The sequence below is a fragment of the Mus caroli genome, chromosome 6, assembly GCF_900094665.2.
Source record: "Mus caroli chromosome 6, CAROLI_EIJ_v1.1, whole genome shotgun sequence".
NCBI classification, from domain to species: domain Eukaryota; kingdom Metazoa; phylum Chordata; class Mammalia; order Rodentia; family Muridae; genus Mus; species Mus caroli.
Window position 1 is genome coordinate 132,506,495 of NC_034575.1, and position 26,210 is coordinate 132,532,704.

Here is a 26,210-nt window from a genome sequence, read left to right on the forward strand (position 1 = left end):
TAGTACTACAGTCTAACACACGAGGGTGAGGTACGGACACAGAAGTGGCCATATCACCAACAAAACTGCCTAGGAACCCGATTGTTTTTAATGGGGGAGGGGGATAAATGTCCGAGTGGTTTAAACAGGTTCTCTCTTTCACTGCTGCATACAGTAGGTTAGTTGGCACTTCTAATTTACATGGCTTCTGAGAATCCAAACTACTGAGCCATCTCTCCAGCCCCAACTTGTCTTCTTAAGACTCTGGAAAAACATTAATGAATTTGGCTGATTTGTATTTTATACACACGACCACGGCAGCTAATTCCACTTAGAGACTAACCCACAGACAGATATTACTTAGGGATCCACTCTAATTTCCATATGGAAATGATGGGAGAAAAGGAAAGAGTGACAGCTTGAACAACAGAAACCCTCATTTATACAGAGTCCACCTTCCCAGAGCCACCTCTCACTGTTTCCTGCCTTAAATCCTCATGATCAGAGTAACAAATGTCTTCCTCTCGCTGGTGATTTCTTGAGGTGCTGCATTCACAAAGACAGAAGCCCAGCTCAGCCAAAAATGCTAGGCAGTATGACTGGCCTTGTTTCTGCCTGACCCCACACTAAACATAATGATCAAATATTTCCAAAAGACATCATACAGTTCCTTACTTCTATATTCTACAATATACTATCTTATCCTATCCTAATTTAAAATGCTAGCGAGCACATTAATAATCCAAGAGTCACAGCTGTAACAGTAACTTTCTACCATGCTAGTCACTCCACAACAAATAATCACAATTTAAAACAGTACATGAAGCAGCTATTGTAGGAACTAAATACAGGCATCACAAGCTTACAGAAGAGAGAACCTCAACATACTGGCATTCCTGACTGGCTAGAGCTTGGGGGGGGGGGGGACGGACAATATCTTATGCATGCTGTCACAGCCCCTGTGTATTCATACGTGCAACTGCCTTCGCTGTCTTCAGAGAACAGTCACCTTTAAGTCATTTACCACCGCTGGCGCTCACAATCTTTCCACCCAGCCTAATCTTAAATTCACATGAATTAAGGTAATGAATGCATCCTAATCTATGTGGTAGACCTGCTACTAATCTAACTTTGCAAAGTTGTTTAGAATATCTAAGCTTTGATTCTGTAACCTGTGTAAGTAGTAGCCAGATATTGGCACGCCTTAATTTTTCCTTAATATCTTAATAAATTGTAGGGACCAAGAAGACTGTTCTGAAGTCCTGCCTTATTTACAAGTTTGTTTTTTAATTGTGTCATCTCCTTTGATATTCACTATCACATCTCAATCATCCTCCCCATCTCAGACACGGGAAACACCACAAGCAAGATTCAAGCTGCAGCAAAGACGTGCACAAACCCCAGGAGCGGTCCTGTTCTCTTACAGAATGTGGTCACAGATACTTGACACTGGACAGGAAGAACCAGCCAGCAACTGTACTTCCCTGTAGTTAATCCTTCACTTTAGGAGGTAGAGCCACATCTTGAAGGAACAGAAACAGAACACCAGATATCTACTTTCCAATCCTCCCCTGCAATCAGTGCACACGGCTGAGTAGTCACTGCCAATCAGAGAGATGAACCCCAACTTTTGATTGTGATGGCAAACATCTGAATTTAGGCTGAGGCTCAGAGACCTGGAGTTGGAGATGAGCCTGGGTCAAGCAGCACGTTCCAGGCCAGCCTGCGCCAAACAGACTTTAGTTCAAAAACAGAAAGGAAAATGAAGTGTGAAAAGGAGGTGGCAGAGCAGGAGAGAAGGAGGCAGCAGAAAGCATCCCAGCATTTCACTCCAGTGAGGCTGGAGGTCACCTGCACTCATGAATCTCTCTCTAATCCAATTTCTAATGAGGATCTACGGGAGTTTTAGGGTTATGTGTCATCAGAGTGGCAACAGAGGTGAGCATACTGCTAACAGCACTGCCTGCGAAGAGCCAACCCCTGGGTGTGACCTGTAGCACTGTTCCTAAATAGAGAGCCCAAGACAAATTCTATTGTTTAGGAAATTCTGTAAGTAACCTCACAGCTTTTTTTAACCTACAGTCTTTTAGTGACTAAACTTATAAAGATTCTTTTTTATTAACACTATGAATGCTAACACACACTCTCACTCTTACTCTTAAACCCAAAGCCATCCCAACCATCCCTCCTTCTAAGTTTCCTCCTCCTAACAAAAGAACTTTCCTAGTCACACAGCTCTTCCCACAACCATGGCCAGCGGCAGCACTGTCGGCCAACAGCAGTCTGACTTCCCGTGCTGTGCAGGGACCAAGAGAGTATCCTGATGAGAACTGACTAGGGAGCAAAGGACAGATCAAAAGCCCAGCCTGACGTTAACATGACACTCTTACATCACCATTACCAGGGGAATGATGGAGCTGAGAGAAACCCATGAGCAGTTGGCATTACCCACACAATCACAGCCACACAGCTAGTGTACAGCAGCAGCAGCATTCTGGGAGGTTGCAGTACAGCTGAGATAGCCACTTAGTTCTTGGGTATTTAAAAACTAAAATTTTTATGAGTAAGCTCACTTCAGCATGTTTTCCTCCCTGCCTCCTAACACACAAAATAACAACAGCTACAGCAAGTAAGTGCCTGCATGGGAATTTTCATCCTTGGCAACTTACTAAAAACAGCAGTGACCTGGATTCTTCCACCAGATATTCTGATTTAATTTTGGCCTGAGCTGGAGCCAGGAATCAATGTATTCTTTTTAAATTATTTTTGTTAGAGGGTAGAGCACTACGTTTCATTATGGTATTTTCATATTCTGTTGATCCTCTTCCCCTGCTCCAACCCCACATTCACACCCACATATACATGCACACACACACATTAAAAGCTAAGCTCTACAGATGAGGCAGAACATACTATTCCTTATCTGAGTCTCTGTTACCTCACTTAATAATTTCCAGATACATCTACTTTTCTTCAAGTTTCATACTTTTATTTTTCTTTATGGCTGAATGAAATTCCATTAAGTCTCAACAGAGGCTAGTGGAAGGTGAGGACCGACACAGGCACACATGTGCACACATGCATGCAAGGCGCGTGCGCACACACACACACACACACACACACACAGAGTTATATCCAGACAAGCAGACAAATATGGTGGTCCACACCTGTATTTACAAGCAAGACTCTATCTAAAAATAAAAGTGGAAGGAAAAAAGTTCCCTCGGAATTCTAATATAACCAGACAAGGCTTTGACCCAGTGAAGCAGAATGCGATTTTTCTGTCTACCATGCTCTGGTCTTATAGTGCTGATGATATTCATGAGCTGAACTCATTAAGCAGCTGACTCAAACACTAGCCTCAGGTGGCCCAAAAGCCTAAGTCCAAATACTGTAACAAAGCACAAAATCCCCGCCCACCCACACAGCACTTTCCCATTTCTTAGGAATGTCTGAGCATGAAAATTTTAAAACTTCACAATAAGCACTTAAAATTTGACTTAAAATATTTAGGGTAAAAAAAAAATCTCAAATTTCTCCTGTAACCTTTTAAGTGTTTTTAGTAGCTAATTCCTTATAGAGATTTTAGTTTGTAATTCATCCAATATAGTTTGTCTTTGCTAATAAAGCTGGTGTGAGAACTACTCTGTAAATTTTGTCTTTATAGTTTCAATCACCTGAAGCAGACACAACTTACTCTCTCTGACACTGCTGCTTTGAGATTGGTTAACTACTGTTGACTACACGGAAAGTATGGAGAAGATCATAAAATGAATGTTTTTTTTAAATAATTATATGAAATCTGTCCATTCCTGAGTAAGTCCAGTCAAGTCAGAGACTAATTTCTTGGAGCTGGAGAAATGGCTTATCAGTTAGAGAAATGGCTTATCAGTTAAAAGCACTGGCTGTTCTTCAGAAGACCTGGGTTCAATTCCCAGAATTTAGATGCTGGCTCACCAAGCATCTGTAGCCCCAAGCCCAGGGCACCGAGCACCAGGAACTATGACCAGGCAGCAAATGTGCACATGTTGCACAAACATACAAACAGGCAAAATACCCAACACAAAAAAATAATATTTTGTAAGAAACCAATTCTTACAATGCATCAACAACCTAAACAAAACTGCATTTCTTAAAAAGCCACTGAAGCAGGCGTGCTGATGCCCTGCAATCCAGCACTCAGAAAGCCAAGGCTGAAGAAGGATAACAAGTCTGGGACGGCTGTGCAGAGACCCCCGTTCTTTAAAAGGAAAGGAAGACAGATAGGCAGGTTTGAATATTTAGATATGTGTTTCATTTTGAACATTCACAGCAATCAGAAAATTATTACGTGCCATAGTAAAAGGCATTCAAGAGAGAAGTAGAATACACCAGTTAAAGGGGAATTACAGCACAGGGGTTAAGAGTGCTAGCTGCCTGCTCTTACAGAGGACTCGGGTTCAACTCTCAGCACCCACATAGCAGCTCATAACTATCTGTAAGTCCAGTCACAGGGATCTGACATCATACACGTAAAAATAAATAAATAAAATTTACAAAGGGGAACTGTGGGATAGGAAAGGATAAACTGTGGTGAGGAAGAGGAGGAGTGGGTGAAGAGGGAAATGGGAAGGATAAATAACACTAAAGACTTTTAAGTCACACGGAAACCTACTACTGTAGAATTTCCTAAAATTTATCTCTACATAAACTTTAAAAGGGTCAAAATGGAGTTACCTTGTAACAGGGCAGCAATGCCACTACCATACCAGATACCATAAGGCTAAAGCCTTGTCCCAGGAATGAGTTACTTCCTCTGAAGTTGTTGACCAGTGAGGTCCCTAAAGACCTCCAAACATTATAGGCTATTGCCAGATTCTAGTTACCTTCCAGAACTGGATGGTAAGACTCTATTGCTTTAGACACTACATACTCGAGTCCTAGAACACGAAAGAATTAATCTGCACTCCGCTGGAAACGTCATCCCTACTGGCTAGCTCTCATAGTAGTGAATGAAGGCACTATGCATGCTACCAGAGGAGAAACATGATCATCAGTCTCAGCCAGGTACAGCCCTGGGAACAATGATAACAGCCTGTCACGCCTAACAAGACAATACACCTGGCAACTGTGGCGCAGATGTTAGGGGAGAAACCAACCACTTTCTACTATGACCTATGGCTCATTCCACAAAATGAAAACCATTCCGAGCACCACTATCAGACCAAGAACCTAAGGCTAGACAGATCATAGACTCTAAAAGAGAACGTACTGTTATTATTCTGTTAAATAGACATACTAATTAAAATGAACTCTAATGACCTACCATTATACCCCACCACTGTGAGACTGTGAGATTAGACTCCAGCCAATGGGGGAAAACAACACACACCTGAGTTAGAATTAAAAAACACAAGTGAACTTTCTAAAGTCCCAATGTGCTTGCTAGTTTGGTTTGGATCTTGGAACACCCTTTTTTGCAAAAACTGCCTTGCTGAGATTCATGTGTTCCTTTGTGCAATAATGAAATTATCCTTTGCTTCAAACAGCATCATAATCAAGTAGTATGGCTTGGAAACTTAATCTCTGATTTTCTTAACCAGTAATAGAATAGCTTGCCAATTTCTAAATTAAATTATGCTGAGTGTCTGGTTAAGACTGAAAGTGTTACTCAGCATGGAAGAATGACCCTATTAACTTGACTACTGCATCTTCCAATCCACCACCACCAGAGTGCCTCTTAGTTTATTGGTTTGTTTAGGTCTTCTTTGACTTCCTAAGCTTCTCCTCTGCAGAGAGGCTCTACATGTTTCACAGTTACTTTTATACTTAAGCACTCCATGTTTATTATAAATGATACTGTTTTAACATTTGAATTTTCAACTGTCCCTTGCTACTGTATGTGTGCAAGTAGAAAATGAGGGGCGGATGCACATGTGCACGGTGTAGGTCACAGGACAGCTTGGTTAAGTTGGCTCTCTCCTTCCATCTTTATGTGAGTTCCAGGTGTCAAAGTCTGGGAACCAGATGTGTGCAGCAGGCGCCCTTCCCCAACCTCACCAGCCCTCTAACTGCTCCGTATCCAACCGTATAACCTGGGATCTGGCTCAACTCACTTACTTGTGCTAATAACCACTGTGGTGCTTTTTAAGATTTGTTCTTATTTATGTGTCTGTATGTGTGTATGCATGTGTGCACAGGCGGTCCAAGGAGTCCAGAAGAGGACATCAGATTGCTTAGAACTAGAGTTACAGGCAATTCTGAGTCACCAAACATCGGTTCTGGGAAAGAAATTCTGTTCCTCTGCAGAAGCAGCAGAAGCTCTTACACCCAAGCCACCTCTCCATCACTGTAGAGTTTATTAATACATAATACGCTTAGAAAGGAATCACTGTCCCAAACTGTACTTCCCCACTCCTCCCCATCCTCTCCTCCCAGCTTCCCTGCAGGACAGACAGACACCCCTGTACAAACTGCAGGGCAGTGAGTGCTAATCTTTTTCCTACTGCACTATATCACTAATTAAAATCTGCCCTTACAACTTTAGCATGTGGCTTTATCTCTGATAGAATTGTATGTAATTGTTTATAATATTAAAACTAAAGGTGAATTTTACTGTGTATTAATCATGTCTCCATTAAAAATTTTAAAGATCCGTTTTTAAAAAAAACACTTTAAAACTATCAGCAAAGATTTACCGTATTAATAAGTTAGGTTAAAAAAAAAGTCCCATGAGTCATATGCCCCTCTAACATGCTGAAAAGTCCTAAGCATTGCTTTCACAGTTCCTGTTTCCAGGAACAACTAAACGCATCCGCTTTCTCCGAGACAAGCAGTGACCAGCAATCTGCTGACCACACCATGTTTTTATGCAGCTTCATAATTAAGAATGATCTCTGCATTTTTTTTTAAGAATTGAAAAACAAACTCTAGAAACAAAAAAGAAAAACATGTAACAAGGACCGTATGTGGCCTGCCAAGAACTAAAGTATTTACTATTTGTGTCTTTATAGAAAACGTCTGCCACCCTCTCTAAACCCTGCTCCTCAAAGTGTGGTCCTTGGGCCAACAGGCTCAGGAAATCTCAAACTCCTTCCCAGCAAAGAATCATTAACAAGAGAACAAAACCAAGGGTTACCTTTCCTGATGATGCTCTATCAGAAACTGCAGTCAGTACATAAAATGAAGAAATTTTTATGAAACTCTAAAAAACACTAAAGAATATTCTCAGATGCTTATAAAGCAACTGGCAAATTGCTTGATCAATTCAGAAAAAACACCAATTAAATCTCCATATGTGGCTCTATGAATACAAAAATTAGATGACAGTCCAACATCAAAATAAACTATTTAAAATTATCCTTCCAGATAATCTCACATGCCCATATGGAAGAAAAGCAATGATAAAGACACCCTTTAAGTTTCTCAGAAGTGCCTATGTCACTCAAGCCTTCACTGTGCAGGGACCGTGTCTTGAATTTTCACATCACAAGCTTTCTTTATCAGCACCTCCAAGAAAAACGTGTGAGTAACCAGACTACAAGTCCTGACACAAACCAAGTGCTTAATTAAAAAGCAGGTACATGTGCTATTTACATAGACATTCTATAATGCTTTTCTTCAGGAATAATGGATAAGGAAAAAACTTCACATTTATATTTAACAAAATTATAAATACCACAAAACATTAAAGCTGGTCTGTGATCAAGGGGTTTGCATCAGCACAAACTTCTCTCACACTGGAAGTATTCAGCAATATGGCTAATCAATGCAGCATACCTGAGTCTAGGGTCTCCTGCCTCCCCCATCCCCACCCCTTGTCCCTGAGGTCTGACAAATTCTGATTCACTTCTTAAATCAGTGGTTCTCAGCCTTCCTAAGGCTGTGATGACCCAACCATAAAATTATTTATATTGTACTTCTTAACTGTGATTTGCTACTGTTATGAACTGTAATATCTGTAGTATCTGATATGTAGAAAATCTGATATGCAGCCCCTGTCAAAGAGTCATTTAACATCCCCCTGGAGGGTATAGCCCATAGTTGAGAACCATTATCCTACATGAAATAGTCATTATTGACAATAGTATACATTTCTGTTCAAGCTTAGTTCTGCATTAATTCCAGAGTAAAGGCTTTGAGATTAATGAAATAGTGTTTTCCTATATTAAATAAGCAGTTAAAACAAATCACTCCTCCTGCCAACTCCCACAAGGTGGTTCACAAACTCCAGCTCCAGGAAATCAGAAACCCTCTTCTGAAATATGCTGGCACCAGACACATGGTGCACGTATATAGATGCAGGCATAACACTCATAACTCATAAAAATAAATATTTTCAAAGGGAAATAAATATTTGTCTTTTTTTTTTCTCTTTAGAAAAAGAACATCGGCAGTGTGAGGAAGGAAGCGGAACCTGTTCATCAGACATGGGTTTCCAGAATGGGGAGCATCACAAGACTACAGCCCCTTAGGGGAACCTCTGGGAAGAGCACAAACAGTGAAGATCAAATGCCCCTCACCCAGACATCCACACTTGAGATGGCTGAGATAAGCTCCCTGCCTCCACTCATTATCTTACTTTGAACTCAGAAGTGAAAGCTAATTGGTGGGCACAGATGAAGGGGGAGGTTTGGTTGGTTTTTTACTGCACTTAACCCCTCTCTCAGTGAGCTATGGATACCTAGAAGTACTAATAAAATTGCTAAATTCAACTAGTATAAGAATATAGTCTGTAAGGCTTTTTAATCAATGCCTTCAAAAGTAAGATCAGGGAAGCGTTCAGTAGGTTGATAAATTACTCCATTTCTTAGCTGGGCAGCGGTGGCGCACGCCTTTAATCCCAGCACTTGGGAGGCAGAGACAGGAGGATTTCTGAGTTCGAGGCCAGCCTGGTCTACAAAGTTGAGTTCCAGGACAGCCAGGGCTATACAGAGAAACCCTGTCTCAGGGGAAAAAAAAAAAAAATCTCCATTTCTCAAAAGCCAGGCCACAGTCTCATTCAGGAGAACCCTCTTTTCATCAGCAGTTACTCACTCTTGGATTATGGCGCCTGCTTGCCTCCTAATTTATTTTAACCTCAATGCTTCTACTCTGACTTTGAATTAAGAGTGTAAACATATTTAATCGATACTAAAGAATTAAGGATATGTGGTTACAGTCCTACTTTGTAACAGTATGCACATCTGCTATCCATCAAAAATCATGAAAACTAACACCAGGTTGTTATAAGCTGTTGATTAATGTCCATATGACTATAATTTCATTGCTGTGTCTAGTCTATTTGTAATGCTTTCTGAAAAATAATTTTAAATGGAATAAAGGAAAGAGAGAGGCATCATCTCGACTGAAAGGGAATGAGAGAAAACACATACTTAGTCCGAAGACATCAAAGACTGTCATACCAAATCAGTAAAAGTGCCTCAAACTGACAAATTAGATACACGCTACTTTATACAAATTTCTTGCATTACAAACATATATTTTCTATGATTAGGTACGGATAAGATCATAACAATTTCCAAAATCTTCATAAATCCTTATTTTGATATAAGCATTCAATCTGAATCTAGCTTTCCAAATAAAGATATTAATAAGTTATTGGTTGCAATAAAGCTAAACTGAATAAAACCCTTTCTTTACAAGATGTAATTACAGAAAAAGATAACATATCAGAATTGAGCTATAAAACTCAAGTGAACCAAATTTATATTAAGTCACAATCCACTTTATGATCCTTGTTACTGATTTGTAAGTCATTAAAACATACATATTAGTAATATAAAATATATTAAGTAATCTATTATAATGATAATGTAGGCACAGTCATCTTCATTTCTCAAAACTCAAATTGCATGCAATTCAAGTTTTGCATGTTTTACTGCTCGTAAGAATGTATCCAATCCAACTACCTTAACAAGCAACAGTATAGTGGTGAACAGTAATTTGGTAACAAGTTAACCAGAAAAACTACCACTTTTGACTTGATTTGTACAGATAGACAAAGTAAAATATATAAACACCTCTTTCAGCATAAAGCTAGGGGAAATGAAGGGGTGACAGAAAAAAGGCAAAACTTGCTAGACTGTGTGGCCAACCCTAGAGGGTTTTCTGATCCCAGAATCTAAAAGGCTTCTATGGTGGTGGCAAGTGAAGGAAGAAGACAAACCCTGGAACACAATGAAGCCTGTGCTAAGATTCCTTCACAGGCACTGACTGTAGGACAACTGAAGAGAGCAACCTGCCCCCCAGCAGAGAAAGCAAGCAGCACTGTCTCGTGGCTGAACCCACTGAAAAGGAGGGAAGTGAAAAACTCACCAGACACTGTGTTGCCACAAAGTGCCCTCACAAAGGTTGGGAGTTTGAACTTAGCATATATAATACAGAAACTCGCAATTCCAAAATTAAAAAGAGTCAGGTATAGTCATGCTTGGACCTAAGAGGCTGAGGCAGAAGAATGACCACAGTTAGAGGCCAGCATGTGCTACGGTAAGAGACCTTGTCTTCCCAAGCAAGATTGTGAAGTTAAGACTATCTGGAACCACAAAGACCTGTCTCAAACAACGAACCAAACTGAATGCATTATTCTTACCAACACAAAATGTCCTTCTTCCTACTAAGAATGTGACCATAAAATCTAAGCTGCTGGTTAGGAATGCAGCTGGAGGTAGACTGCTTACCTAGCATTCCAGAGGCCCCACTTTGAATTCGACAAATTGGCAGCAAAAAAAGCAAACAAAAACAAAGTCTTCAAAAGAAAGCTTTCATTAAAAAACAAAGCTCTGAAAAGATTATGCTATATAAAGTCATTTAGTATAAATGTTCCCTTTAAGTACTCCCTTAATAAAAGTAGACTTAAAATACGGAACAAAAAAATTAGACAATTCACTCAGTAGGCAAAGGCAAACAGAATCTGAGCTGGAGGCCAGCCTGGCTATCACAGTGAGTTCTAGGACAGCCAGATCAACACAGCTGAGACAAAGAAACAAAGAAAGACAATTAAAATTCATTAACTTGAGGCAAAATTATGAATATCACTTTATATAAAGAAAAAGTGGTTGAAGGATAGGACATTGTCAGGAAAAAAAGGTTCTAATTTAATATTAGAGAACACCTATATATTCTCAACACACTGCCTCCCAGTGACCTAGATTCACATCCCAGAAGCCGATCAAGCACAACTCATTTCCTGACAAGACTAATAATTTTTCTAACCATACTCCTCTTAATTTTTAGGTAATAACAGTTTTTATTTATCTGTATCTATCTATTAAAAAAGGCAGTGAAGAGGGAGCAAGGGGTTGTTCTACAGGCAAAAAAATTTTTAAATATTACATGTAGGGCCAGAGCAAGCAGGGCTGGAGCAAGAAAAAAAAGTGTCTGAAGACAGCTACAGAGTACTTATATATAATAAATAAATCTTAAAAAAAGTTACATGTATAAAAATATACTAAACCCATTATTATTACAATGCATATATGCTAATAAAAATGTTAGCCTACTTCCAAATAAATACTAATTCAACTAAAGAATAGAAAACAGAAACCATAAATACAAATCTCTTGGCTAAATTTTTCATTCTGCAATAAAAAAAAAAATAAAAATTCCTTTTATATTTTAAAGTACTTTAAAATGTAAGGGGTGGGGGGCTTATATAGGTTTTAAAGGCAAAATAGCTCTGAATAAGGAAAAATCCAGTGTAAGACAAGCAATGAGAACAGTAGAATCAATGTTTTAAAATATCTCTGTTCTATAGGAACAATTCTAAACTTAGCATGAGAGAGAGCCCAAAGCCTCAGCTACCCTGAGGCTCTCAAGACCAGCCTGACCTGAGTGACTCCTGAGCTTAAGGGACACAAGGACATGATGGAGGATGGGGACGTGGCAAAAACCTGAGGAGAGTGGGCGGGAAGATCTACAATAGACGTACAACACACACAGGTATGAAACTGCAAGAATGAATAAATTTTAAAATACATAAATACATAAATAATAAATAAATAAATAGTCACTTAAGTTTAAAAGAGGGCAGAACCCCACAGTTCTAAGTATAACATATCTAAGCTGCTGACTTAAACTTACACATGTGAAATAAAAAGCTCTGACATTCAGAATGCTTTTATAAAATGTCTACATTTGTGGTAAGACAGCGTCCACTCTGTTCCAGGCTGGCCCAGAACTCATTCACATAACCTGGTCTAGCCTCAAAATCACGGAACTACTCCTGCCTCAGACTCCCAAGTGTAAGGACATTAAAGAGAATACATTATATGAGCACGATTAATTTATAAAGTTCAGCTGGGTGGTGGTGGCCCACGCCTTTAATCACAGCACTTAGGAGGCAGAGGCAGGCGGATTTCTGAGTTCCAGGCCAGCCTGGCTACAAAGTGAGTTCCAGGACAGCCAGGGCTACACAGAGAAACCCTGTCTCGAAAAAACAAAACAAAGAAACAAACAAAAAAAAGTTCAGCTATTCAAAGCATATTTATCAAACACCTGACTGTGGCAGGCACTAGTTCAGTCATCTTGATAAACCAGTGCAATACATATTTTTAAACATAACCTACGATAATTCCCCTATCAGCTATCTACATAAGGTATACCCCTAACCCTTGTTTTTCTGATACATAATCTTATAATATATCTCAGGTTTGGCCTTGAACTTGCTATGCGGCCCAGGCTTGCCTCCAATTCCTTACCCTCATACCCCCATCTCCTGAGTACTTACCTAAGCATTTTAAGTAAACTCTGAGTGTTACTATTATACTTAACAATGAATATAAGAAATGCTACCCCATTCAGTTGGCTAAGACAGGAGGATCCCAAGTTCACTGGCCACACACAGGATGAACTCAAGCTGAATCACTAACTTGGAGAAATATTTAGTGATTTGGAATCAAGCAAAAACATTTTCAGAATTACTACTGTCAGTGTCACCAAGGTATAGCAATGTGCAAATCAGAATGGGGTGCTTTGTTTTCTAATTATACGAGAACGTCCTCTATCCAATATAAAGGACAACATTGCTTCCTGGAACAATTTTCATAAGACACATATTTTCTTACTCGTTGGCCTGACTTCTACACTACCAGACAGAAGTACTGAAAGCAAAGGGGGTGGGGGGACCAGACTAATAGAGGCCCAATTTAGAAAACTCTTCCTCCAGTCTAGGCTAAATGAACTGGTAGTACAAAGAGCTCCATACATCCAAAAGCACACAGATGTCTGCACCGGTTCCCAGTGCTCAACAATACAGTCATTCAAATGCCTTCCTCTCACGAGCTGATATAAAGTGCTCAGTTGATGCTTCTGAACCTCAAAGCCAAGGATGCTGGGATCTGAAAGCGTCTACTTTACTCTTTAGCGCTATCTTTATACACTTTATCTGAAAAATAAATGTCATGTTTCCCCTAGAAAATAGATGTGGAAATCCTCTCTTCTGTGCGACAAGTGGTAAATTCTACCTGTGATTGCTTTTGCACTAAAACCACAATACATGACACAAATCTAAGATCAGTAATACTGAAGGGGCAATAGAATATATATTTTTATTCTATGAGTTTAAAATATAATTTTAAATAATTTCCCTATCATACCAATTATCAGATGTATACTATTTAGACAAATTTTACTTGGTCTCAATTACATGTTAATCATATTTATTTATATTGTGTATGTATGTGTGTGCGGTGTACTACCACACAAGTATAACCCCACGCAGAAATACGCAAGGTGATAAACCAACCGGAACTGTGCTATTCAAGCTGTAAAACCATGGACCAGAATAAGCAACCTGAGCCCTAACTAGCCTTCTAATTCCTTTAATACTGCCATCTCCAAATACGTGCAACATAATAAACTTCCAGTGAGAATTTGTTTCTCCCAAGTTTTCTATCCTTAAAACTATACCCCCTTTCTTCTCAAATGAGGTTAAAAAGGAAATGGAGAGGTATGAAATATACTAACCATTAACCAGCTAATTTCAGTTATCACCCTTATAGTGGTGAAGAATAAACCTATCAAGAAGAAAAAGGAAGGTGAGGATGGTGGAACATCAACTCCTAATCCCAGCTCTCAGGAAGATGAAGCAGGAGGATTACAAATGCCAGGTCAGTCTGAGCTACACAGTGAAACTCTGAGAAGTCCTGGCAGAAGGGAGAGGGGAAGAGGCTGGGGGAGGGGGCTTCCCTAATGACCAGTGGAAAGCACCAAATCCAATGTGATCTACAATAGATAGCAGCAGCCTCAAGCATACCAGCACCCCTCCAACCTACAAACTCTATTAGCAAATACCAGCTCCCCTTCTCAAAACGAAACCAAGTTCTTATCAGAAGAGCTTACTGTACAGTCTCTAAGACTCACTTTTCTGGTTCCTCATCCATTTTCAAGAGCCAGGGAGGGGCTGGAGAGGTGGCCCAATGGTTAAGAGTACTAACTATTCTTTCAGAAGACCAAGGTTCAATTCCCAGCACCCATATGACAGCTCACAACTATGTGTAACTCCTGTTCCAGGGGATCTGACACCCTCACACAGACATAAATGCAGGCAAAACACCAATGTACAACATATAAATCAATAAACAAATGTATTTGAGGGCCCGGGAGATGGCTTGGAGAGTAATGGTATCACGCAGAGATACTTGTACCTAGCCTGTCCAGCAGTTTGATCCATGTGGTTGGGTGAGCTCACCTTTTCAAAGCTGTCCTCTCACTTTTTTTAAAGGACCATCTCACTTCAATAGATGCTGCTTTGCAATGGTTAACATTACATTTACAGAGCAAGAGGGGTCAGGGGGGTGGGGGGTGGGGGTAGGGGAACATTACATTTAAAGTTTAGATTTTATGCTTGAGACTAAAGACCAAAAAGAAAACAAACAAACAAAAAAAAAAACAAAACCCCAGCCTCTAATATGTAAGCCTCTCGCTTACACAGGCTATAACCCTGTCAACCACCTACTTCCCTTTTTCCCAGTTGAAGACTCTTCTTAAATTGACTGATCTTGTAAATTCTGCTGCTCTTGCGAGATAATAGCCCATAAGACTAACTGCTGCTTCTACTGTTGTAATCAAAACTTGCTTATTCTTTCCAAAAAGACCCAAAACTATAACTTTGTGGGTTTGCCCTGGTAAGCCCTGGACTGATATCGTTAAACGGTACATTTTGGGACTGCTCTCGGTTGTAAACTGAGTTGAGTTCCATACCTAAATAAAAAGCCTCTTATTAAAACTTACTCACGGTCATGATGAAGCTCTAAGCAACCCCAGACACATAACAAACTTTTCATTTTTTTACAACATAACATCACCTTTAATATATGCCAGCAAATCAGAAGTGCTATCAAGACAAGCAAACCCATATAAACCTTTATCTGGGTTTCTGCAAGTTCTACTTTAGTACATAAAATTAATTTACTCCCTTCTACAAAGAGGTTTAAAGCATTCTAGTATTTAAAACATCCTGATTTTGAAAAATAAAAAAAATCAAAGAGACGTATTAAAATATAGAAAGCATTCAGAAGATACCTGCGGATTCTAACAGAGTGCGAGCTAGGTCACTGCAAGCTCATGGGCACAGCCACCTCCATTAGCCATCACAGCGCACTGAGTGAAAACATAAGACAGCCCAGCTGGGAGGTAAATGAGGAGCAGCATAGGCACCGGGAGCCCGCTCAGCGGTGCAGGACTTCCAGCTCTGAGCTCTTACAGCACTTACTAGGGATGCAGCACAACGGCAGCGCAGCACTTGCCTCCCCGAGCAAGGCAAGGCCTTGGGTTAAGGAGTAAGCACAGACCCCATTACTACAAGATCATGAAATGCATGTCTAGCTAAGTAGAAATAAGTTATTTAATATTTATTCTTTCCATTCACCACAGATACATTAAGTGGTATGTCAGAGCTTAATATAAAAGATACTACTGCAAAATGACTGGATATATGATAGTCTAAAATCAAGAATATTTTTAAAACATCATCTTTAAGTGATGAGATACTGAGTCTTCCTTCTCTCTTTAAACAATGAAGAAAACCAAGAACTATAAACATGGCTGTTCTATAACTGCTGTAAGAAACAAAACTATTTACAGTGGTTTTTATATTTTTTAATTGTATAAGCTTTATTATTTTTTAAAAATTGCAAATAAAAATTACATGCCAAAACTAACCAGACCCAAAGTCTATACATCTCAGTGAACTTCTATACAATTTAAGTATCAATTCTGAAGCCAGAGCTTTACATTTGATTTTACACTTTCACTTACTAGATATGTATCTATGTACTTATCCACAATCAAAACCAAAGACAAAAAAAAAAAAAAAAAAAACAGAATAGCATCAAAGCTAGGAAAACAATTCATATCTCGTGTCCATTACCCACATTAAGTCCTTCCTAATCCTCTGACATTTACCCTTTCTTCTCTTTTCTACTTATACTGAACCTACACCATCCATTTTTCCGGAAATATTTTAATTTTACTTTTCTTTAGAGCAGAACTGTTTATGTACGCGCGCATGTGTGTGTGTGTGTGTGTGTGTGTGTATACATACATACATACATACACATGCATACATAATCCATTCATCTGTTGATTGATAATTAGGTTGATTCCAATGCTTTGCTATAGTGAATAAAACAGTTACAAACACACGCATGCATACATACAAGTGTCTCTTAAGGTATGGTAAGTAGTTCTCCAGATATACACCCAGGAATGAAATAGCTGGGTTACATGGTTGTTCTATTTTTAGTTTTTTTTTGAGAAGTATCCAAACTGGTTTTATTAATTTGCACCCCCACCAACAGAGAATACATGGTGGATACACACTGTCTTTTAAGAACAAACTCAACTTTCCATAGTCAAGTCTACTTGACAATGAAACCCCAAAAAGTCCTTTACCTTTCTTTTGTCCCCTAGCAGTGAGGAAGACTAGGAATAGAAACTGGAGTGCCTTTTGTACATTACACACTTACCCACTTGATGGATCTAAGGCAATAGCTCTGGGTTGATCCAACTCTTGCCAAAATAAAACTTTTCGTAAAGATCCATCTAAATTAGAAACTTCAATACGATTAGTTTCAGAATCTGTCCAGTACAATTTTTCTCCAAGCCAATCACATGCCAGCCCATCCGGGGACAATAATCCAGAAACAACAACATTCTGTACACTCTCAGTTTTGTTAAATTCTGTTCGTTTAATGGCTTCTTCGCTGACATCACTCCAGTATATCAAGCCATGACCAAACACAAAGTCCACCGCAGCTGCATCCTCCAAGCCTCCAACTACAATCGTTGCATTCTCTTTGCCATTTGTAGCATCAACCAATCTCAAGTCCCGTCTGTTTGCATAAAGCAACAAAGGGGCCGCTGAAACAAAAAGAAAAATACGTAAGGAAGAAGAAAATGTATCAGATCTTATAAAATGAATCTTATAAAGTCAAATCACCATTTGTGACTAAATACTACCAAAAATAAAATGGGAACTAAGAGGTGGAGAGCTGGCTCCTAAGCTGAGATCACTCGCTGCTCCCGCAGAGGACCTGGGTTGGGTTCCCAGCACCACATCCGATAGCTCACAGTCACCAGCTCCAGGGATCCCGCGCCTTCTGGTCTCTGTACAAATTGTACACAAGTGCTACACATAATCTCAAACAAACACACAACCACACACAAAAGTAGAACCCCGTACTTTTTTTTTTAATGAGAAAAATAGCAATAGTGAACTAGCTAAAATCTTTTCACACTTTCTAGCACTTTAAAAAAAGAAGTGAAATTAATTTCACCTGTCTGTCTTTATCGAGAGTCAGATAAAATTTAAAAGCTTTATACATACTAAAAACCGAGTAACTAGAGCACTCATACTCTGCAGCTGTGTTTGCAGTGTGGAGATGAAACTCGAGATGCTCCTGTATACCAGGAAGCAACCCCAGCAGTGAACTACATCCTCGGCCTCAGCTGACTGCTTGTCAAAGTTTAGATGCACAATCTACCATATGACCCAGCCACTGCACACTCAAGTATTTACTCAAGAGAAATAAATAAAACAATACATACACCTATGAGTAAACGTTCAAAGAAATCTGTTGGCAATAACATAAATCAGAATCAACCCAAATGTGGAAAACAGCTAGTAAATAAGTAGAAATATACTAATAGAATAAGAAGCAATCAACTGCCAGGCACACTAGTACACATTTGCAATCCCAGCACTTGGAATAAAGAGAAAGGAAAATCAGAGGTCCAAGTTTTCCTTGGCTACACAGGGATTTTATGATCAGCATGGGCTAAGGGAGACTGTCTCCAAAAAACAAAATCAACCACCATTTTTTAAACGTAATGAACCGTTTATACATGAAAAATGAAATAATCTCTAAATAACACATGTAAAAAGATGCCAGACCAAAAAGAAAACATATTTAATGATGTTCATCTATGAATGATTATAGAGAATGTCAACTAATCTATTCAGACAAAATCTGACTTTCTTGAGGAAAGCAGGAGTGGGGAAAAAACAGGAACAAGAGTCAAGCTCCCTCACCGTTTTCCTGCAGAGCCAGGGACTGAGCCCAGAGCCCTCTAGCACTCAGCACTGAGCTGCAGCTCCCACAGCAACATAAAAAACTGGTCTCAATTATAAAGACAGAGGCTGACTCCTTTTTGCTCCCTATGTATAACTACTACAGACACTGCCAAGAGTATCAATTTCCCTGACCTCACTCCAGCTAGACACATATCAAAACCTAATTTTACGCTTTGCATAAGTAACATTTATTGATAATATCAATACCTTACTAAAACTTAAATAAGCAGCCTAGCAGAACCTGATGTAACTTCCTGCTGTCCAATATTAGTGATCTCTGACTAAACCTAATACCAAATCTAAATAGAAACCTTACCTGAAAAAGTAACATTTAACTTTGATAGAGTTGAATTACTAGGACTACAATAGCATAAATTCTGTTTTGTTTTTTACAAAAATATCTTTACTAAATTTCTGACATTTACTTTCCCAATATCAAACACCAATTAAGAACTGAGTGCCGCTGTCCTATGGAGCTTCCTATGACAATGGGAAGTCATTTTGCACACTGAGTACCCATCAACCATGCGACCAAGAACACTTAAACTGCAGCTAATGGTGTGTGTGTGTGTGTGTGTGTGTGTGTGTGTTATGTGCATGCTTGGTGCCCACAGAGGCCAGAGAAGTGTCAGATCTCCTAGACTGAAGTTACAGATGGCTGTGAGCCACCCTGTGACTTCTATAGTCAGAATCAGGGTTCCCTGCAAGAATATCAAATGCTCTCAACCCCTAAAAGTGCCACTCCCTTAATTAAAAACATTCTAATTTGAAAAAATTAAATGGCTCACAAAACTCAAAAAGAAGAGTAGTGGTTGAGCCCATTTATAGGACTATATTGACCAAACTAGATTATGATCATGTGTTCCACCCATCTGTTAGGCAACATGAATTTCTGATCCAACCACACTGAAACCCAAATTTCTCAGTCAAAAACACGTGGGCATTCACTTCACTAGAAAAGGAAAAGTGGCTGAGTCATTCCTGCTTACTGTGTGTAGCCACTACAGACACCGACGAGAGCATCATATCCCTGAACTAACTGCAGACATCCACACATCACACTAATGAACCAGTCCAAATAGTGTCTTACTCAGCTTTTTATACTATAAGCCAAACAGGAACATCTGAAAAAACAACAAACAAACAAACAAACAAACCATTTCTATTAGTGAAGAGTTAAATGCCAAAGGCTGCTACAGAAAACTAAAACATAGTCCCAGGATATTTAAGTTTTACAATTCAAGAATAACAGAAATGTACTAGTTAATGGATACTTCACTTATAGCATTACCACCCACGAGAGACTTTACAAACCAAACTTGTTTATGGCATTAGGTAGCAGCCAAATGGCTTTCATAATTTTCAAGTCAAACATTAATATTTCCACTAAAGATTTTTTTATCTACAAAAATCTAAAAAACTTTCCTGGTAATTTAAAGTTTATGGGCCTTCTGAGTGCCATCATTGTAGGAGGAGACCATGAGCAGATTAGTATCTTTAATTTATCAGCTCTAGCTATGATAGTGGTCAAGTGACTGTATACTATCAAAAGGTCTGTCTATGCAGCTACTCTTTCACGCATGAACATGGCCTTCAACCTTGCCACCAGAATCTGCTGAATAGTGTGTAACCTTGAGAAAATTACAATGCCATATTTATCTACTAGACATACAGACTCTGTACACCTGCTCCCTGCCAGTAGCAAACATAATGCATATCGTGTGCTTACTCCACAGTGTGGGCCTGACTTCCTAACAACCAGAACTCAAACAGAAATCACATCTCTTTAGCAACTACTTGCAGGAGCTCAGGAATCTACTCTCATGGCCGGCTAGGTGGGTGTATCCTTCTTCCCTTGCTGTTCCTTGCGCATTCACTCAGTCAAAGAATAACTTTCCTGAATAAAGGAGGGCAGGTCTTTGGTCAATATTCAAATGGCTAAACTCTTCTGCTACAATCTCCTAACAAGTTCTCAAGGTCCATTTTATCCTTCATTCTCTGTTTCTTTTTCCCTTGAAGGCAAGGTCTGACTCTGTAACTCAGGATGGTTCTCCCTGGGTTCTAGGACTTAAGCATGTATCACACCATCAACATCTTATACTTCTCAAAAAGTTCTCTGGGCCCAGGTGTGGTGGTACACACCATCAATCCCAGCACTGGAAGCAAGAACCGGTGGACCTCCAAAAGTTAGGGCAGTCTAGTCTACATAAGCAAGCTCTAGGGCAGCCAGGGCCCTCAGCAGGGTGTGGGGCAATGCCCTTCCTACTTTGTGGGGTCAAGCAACACCCTAGGTTCACTCTCTCTGTGACTGAGCTCCATCAGTTGCTCTGTATCTTCAAAGGCTCATGGCAGGCTCAGGTATCAAACACTCTACCCAACTGTTTACTATCAAGAAACTACTTCTCTTTCTGCTAACTACACATCACCATTCATCTTTATTAACTTCTTTTGTCTGACCTCATACACTCTATCCAACTGAACCTGCTTTCTCAAAGGCTTCAAGAAAAAAAATCCAACTAAAAACCTTTCCCTAGTCCTTATTCTTTACTTCTCTACAGTGTTCACTGTAGCTCTTCTGGCAGAATGGTCTCTAGCCTAGGCATGCACCTGAGGAAGCCAGGGTGGACATCAGATGACTTTCTGTGACAGGATGGCTGGTCAGTGAGCCCCTCCTCCCCAGAATCATCCTGAACCCTGCCCCTCGTGCTGGGGTTACAGATGAGTCCCAACAGCACCCTTATATGGTTTGTATTTGGGTGCCAGGGATCCAAACTTAGGGACTTACATTTTTCACAGAGACATCTCCACAGCCCAGGTCTCCTTAATCTTACTATGGGCGTGCCTCCTCTTTTCCTAGTCTGCCAATTACTGTGTAATTAATGCTTCTTTATTATTTCTTTAAATGTGCTCCCAATTTCTAGAACATCTCTGTTGCCCTAGGCTTTATGAGCTCACATCTAAATTTCCCTAACAGTGAATGATCTCAACATTCCCCTTTTCCTACTTCAAATATATGTATACATATACTTCATCCAACTCAAAAGCCCCCTCATTCCCTTTATGTAAGACATGAAGCCCCAAAACCTTAGCCTTCCACTACGCAACTTCCTCCTGGAACTCCAAATTCATCTTTCTGATCTCGGCACATAAAAACAGATTTAACCTATGTATGGCCTGGGAGCACATCACAATGTACGTCATCACCAGTGTGCTCACTTTCCTGCTCTCTCCATACTTTTCGCTCAGTGAGTAAATCTACGTCCTTCAAGGCTAGATTTAGATCTTATCATCCTTCACTGTTGGTGACCGCCCGGCATCCAAGGTACACTGAGGCAGGTAGCCATGGGTGGTGTCAGCGATTGCAGGTCAAAAGTTGCTAACTTTTGGTAAATTTTCTCTTTCTTAACTCTGCTATTCTATGGCCAAAAGCCACCGCTGGCTTCTGGCAATAAATTCCTGCTGACAGTAGCAGGAGATTAAGAAAAAAAGTTAGTTAGTAGGTCTCTTTTCTCTCTGGCTTAAGGGCCCCTCACTGGTCAGATGAGAGGCTTAGAGTTCATTAACAGTGTGAACCAGAGAGAAAAGAAAAGAGAAAAATTCAGACATACACAAGAGTCGCACGTACTAGATGAAGCTGAAGATAACTATACCATCATTTTACAAAGGTTCTTGGTTTTTATACTTTCTCAGGATAATTGATCACACAGTTTTCTAAACATTTTTACATTCCAACAGTTCATAGCAAGTTTAAGGCCAATAGTTCATATCATAGATCAAAAAGACTTAAGGAATTACAGCAGAATTGTTTACATGTCTTTTCATTAAGACTAGTACTAGACTAGATATACCTGTTACTAGCTCCAAAAGTTCATTATAAGTTCAAAGCAATGATTTTTTTAATGTAGTAAGTTAGCATGGTTTTGTCAAGAGAAAACTCATCTGCCTTGTGTCTTATTAGTTTGAAATCTTGTATAGAAAGACTAGTCCATCATTTACTTTCTGTCCCTGTACCTATAATAAATTGTGCAGTCCCAGTTTGTGACCTTTAGTTACCAGACAATGGCCTTGTCCCTAACCTAGAAGGAATGTTTTCCTTGATCATAAATTTGCTCCAAGTTTGCTTTCTTTCCTAGTGCAATTAGCTCATGAAACATGATAGCTCATGGAGCTCTAATTACAGCTTTGATTCTATAGGAGGTTTGAAATCACTTGTATCAACTTAGGAATTCTATAAAATCATTATCACGAATAATGAAATCACTGATTCGTTTACACAGCATTACTAAATGAGAGTACATCTTCATATTTATTCTGCAGGAAATCTGCCCGACGGGTGGGCTGATGCCCAGGAATCATTAGGCTATGTGATAGTGACAGGAAAGACATTATCAGCAGCAAGAAGCAATCCTGGGGTAAAGTCTCTAAGGACCCAGCACTCTCAGAGCTCACCCACCGCAGCCATGCAACAGTGGGCCATCATCTCGCTTGCTTGCCTTTGCCTCTCCTAGATGGCTTCTGACACTTCATCTTTGAACCTCTACAGTCTTTTATCACTTACATCACGTGGTGGTGCACGCCTTTAATCCCAGCACTCAGGAGGCAGAGGCAGGAGGATTTCTGAGTTCGAGGCCAGCCTGGTCTACAAAGTGAGTTCCAGGACAGCCAGGGCTACACAGAGAAACCCTGTCTCGAAAAACCAAAANGGAGAGAGGGAGAGGGAGTTGGCAAAGAAGAAATAGTAAATGAAATTCACTACATGATGGAGAAATGCCCTTAAGGAGACATACTGAGAAAAGCCAACTAGACGCTGGTCTGTGGAAGCTCTGTGGAGACTATACATACATGGGGGTATTCTGAAAAAAAAAAAAAAAAAAAAAAAAAAAAAAAAAAAAAGGGGGGGGGGGGGACATGGTAGGAGGTAAAAGAATAGAAAACCAAAATGAAGGGACTATTTTTTTTGCTTTTATATAAAAAGTATATATAACAAGAAAAAATAAAACACAAATTCACATCACAACATAAGCTGTCTTATCTCATACCAATAAATAAAGTCTTTGACCCTGGGGCGTTTACAATCTGATAATGAAAGAGAACACCAGCTCAGAAATAAACTGTGTGGTAGGCGTGGAACCAAACTGAGTTTTCAGCATGCTGTGAGCATGAGGACAAGAGAAGAATCTGAGGCTTACTGCAGTGCTCAACAGAGGGGGAGAAAATGTCATAGGGAAGATGAGAAAGACGGAGAAGCGCATTCCTAGTCCCCGGATGGACAGTGAGCATACATTCTGGCTGGATTGCCATTTTATCTTCTAGTAGTAAAACTGGAGGCTTGCAACCCAAGTAAACACAGTTGCAGGGCCGAGTAGGTGAGGTCTGTGGGCACAGAGGAGACTGCTGCCCACCAGTCTCCTGTGGGAGCAGGAGGGAGGGGCAAAGAGGAAACCGCGCCTCCAGAGGATGGTGGGCCTCACTGCAGGGAAGGGTGTAAGAGCCAAGCTGTACCGGAGAAGCAGTGTCAGGGGTGTGAGGTCCATGCCAGTTAAGTCTGAATCTAAATAATCAAAACTGGCCTCGTGGACCGGGAGAGGAGACGTCCAGTTGGTGAGGCTGGAGGTCTGGCTGCGGCGTTGAGATTAGTAATTTTGAGAGACAGCTAGGTAGGTTTTAAGTCTGAAGAAGTGCCTACCAGAAAATGATGCAGGAGAGGATACTTGAATCCAACATTGCCAAGAAGAGGGGAGAGGGGAGGGGAGAGAGGAGAGAGGGGAAGAGGGGAGAGAGGGGAGAGAGGAAGAGGGGAGAGATAAAGCGAGGAGGGGGGAGAGAGAAAGAGGGGAGAGATAAAGAGAGGAGGGGAGAGAGGAAGAGGGGAGGGTGGAGAGGGGTGGGTAGAGAGGGGGAGAGAGGAAGAAATTTACCATGCAGAGTAGTAGCTCCATGGTAGAGTGCTTACAGAGCATGTGCAAGGAAGGCCTTGAGACCTATCCCCAGCCCAGAAAAACAAATGCATTTACAAAGAAACCAAGAGACCATAAATGCCCATGAAGCTACTCATGGTCTTGGTTTGATTAAAGTGTATTCAGACTTCTATTGTCCCTTAACCTCTGGATTAAGCACCCTCAGCTTAAGCAGATGTCCAACAGTTTCCTCTCCTTCCTCCCTCCCTATTTCCTTTCCTCTTCCACTCTTCTCTCTTCACAAATTTTTGATATTCTGAAGATTGAACTCGGGCCTGTATACATTCACGGTAAGGGTTTATCACTGAGAACAACTCTAGCCCTAACCCCAACTAACCTAGTCACCTCCCCAGGAAAAACCCATTCACCATTACCTGTGAAAGTCTTTCTGTACATTTGTAAGGTTCCAAAAGATCCTGCTGTCAAAGTATACCCTGTGTGAAAGTCTTTTCAAAGTGTTTTCCTAAATAGGCCTGCCTAGATTTTACTTCCATTTGATATCTGTATGGTGGCATAACTTTCATGGGAACAGTGTTTCATCTATGGGCATGTGATAACCCTACCTCAAAGACAGTGCTTTGAGAATTATTTCAATGTCTTTCCAGTTCAGAAATAGCAGCTAAGCTGTGTTCCTGTGATCAACTCTTTTTTTTAATGCATATAAGTGCCTGCCTTATGTGTGTATGGCTGTATGCCTTATGTGTGTGCCTGGTGCCCATGGAGGTCAGAAGAGGGCATCAGACCCCTGGAACTGGAACTGTAGTCACAGCAGAATGAGCTGCTATGTGGTTGCTGGGAATTGTATCTGAGACCTCTACAAGTGCAAGAAGTGCTCTTAACCACTGAGCCAACCCTCCAGTCCCAATATAAACTCTTAAACTAGTTCTCCAGACCTCTTGTCTGCTGTAATAGCATAAGGTATTACTTCAGATGTTTCAAGCAAACAGTTCCTCAGGCTATGGCAACAAACGTAGGCTCTGACACTAACATAAGTATTCCAGGATCTTCTAAACTAGCTCACTGCCTCACAAAGGCAAATTTCTACTAAAAGCAATTGAGAAGAATTTCAATGTCCCTAAAAACCTAAAATCTTCCCTTACTGGCTCCCCTAAGGCTCTATACCTAAGCATGACCTCATACCACACACATTCTCTTCCCTTCAGTTGTCACCCTTCCCTCAAGCTCCCTTCAATCTTTTCATTTGCCTCCTTTCAATACCCCAGGCTCCTCAATGACCTACACCTTGACCAATTCTTCCTTCCATCTCCAAATTTCCAAATCCTACAGGCCTGCCTAAACCTGACCTGCCCATCCTCCAGTGGGGATTCAGGCAGAAGTCAGAAGCTCAAGCTACAAACAGGTTTTTAATCACTCAATGAGATTTGGAGATACCCAATACGACAGCTGGTCTTCCTTCAGTCCTTTGTTCAAAAATTAGTCTACTTACACATTCAGACTTTATACTGACTCAGCAAGAAACCTCAGTCTACCAGTCACAAACACAGTCTGGGGTGTGTGTGTGTGTGTGTGTGTGTGTGTGTGTGTGACCAAGGAGATGGCTCAGTAGGTTAAAACACTTGCAATCAAACCTGATGATCTGAGTTGAATCTCTGGAGACCCTCATAGTCATAGTGCCACAAGAGCAGTGCATAAACATTCTCTCTCTCCCTCTCCCTCTCCCTCTCAGACAGATAGGCAGACAGACAGATAATTGTGATGAC

General features: G+C 40.3%; 1 protein-coding gene across 1 annotated transcript in view; it reads right to left on the bottom strand.

Annotated features, from left to right (window-relative positions):
• Positions 1–26,210, bottom strand: part of Lrp6 (LDL receptor related protein 6) — a 114,753-nt gene that overhangs the window by 74,031 nt on the left and 14,512 nt on the right. Inside the window, exon 2 of the mRNA XM_021165898.2 lies at positions 16,926–17,319. Within this exon, the coding sequence (XP_021021557.1) occupies positions 16,926–17,319 (394 nt within the window). The remainder of the gene's footprint in view (positions 1–16,925; positions 17,320–26,210) is intronic.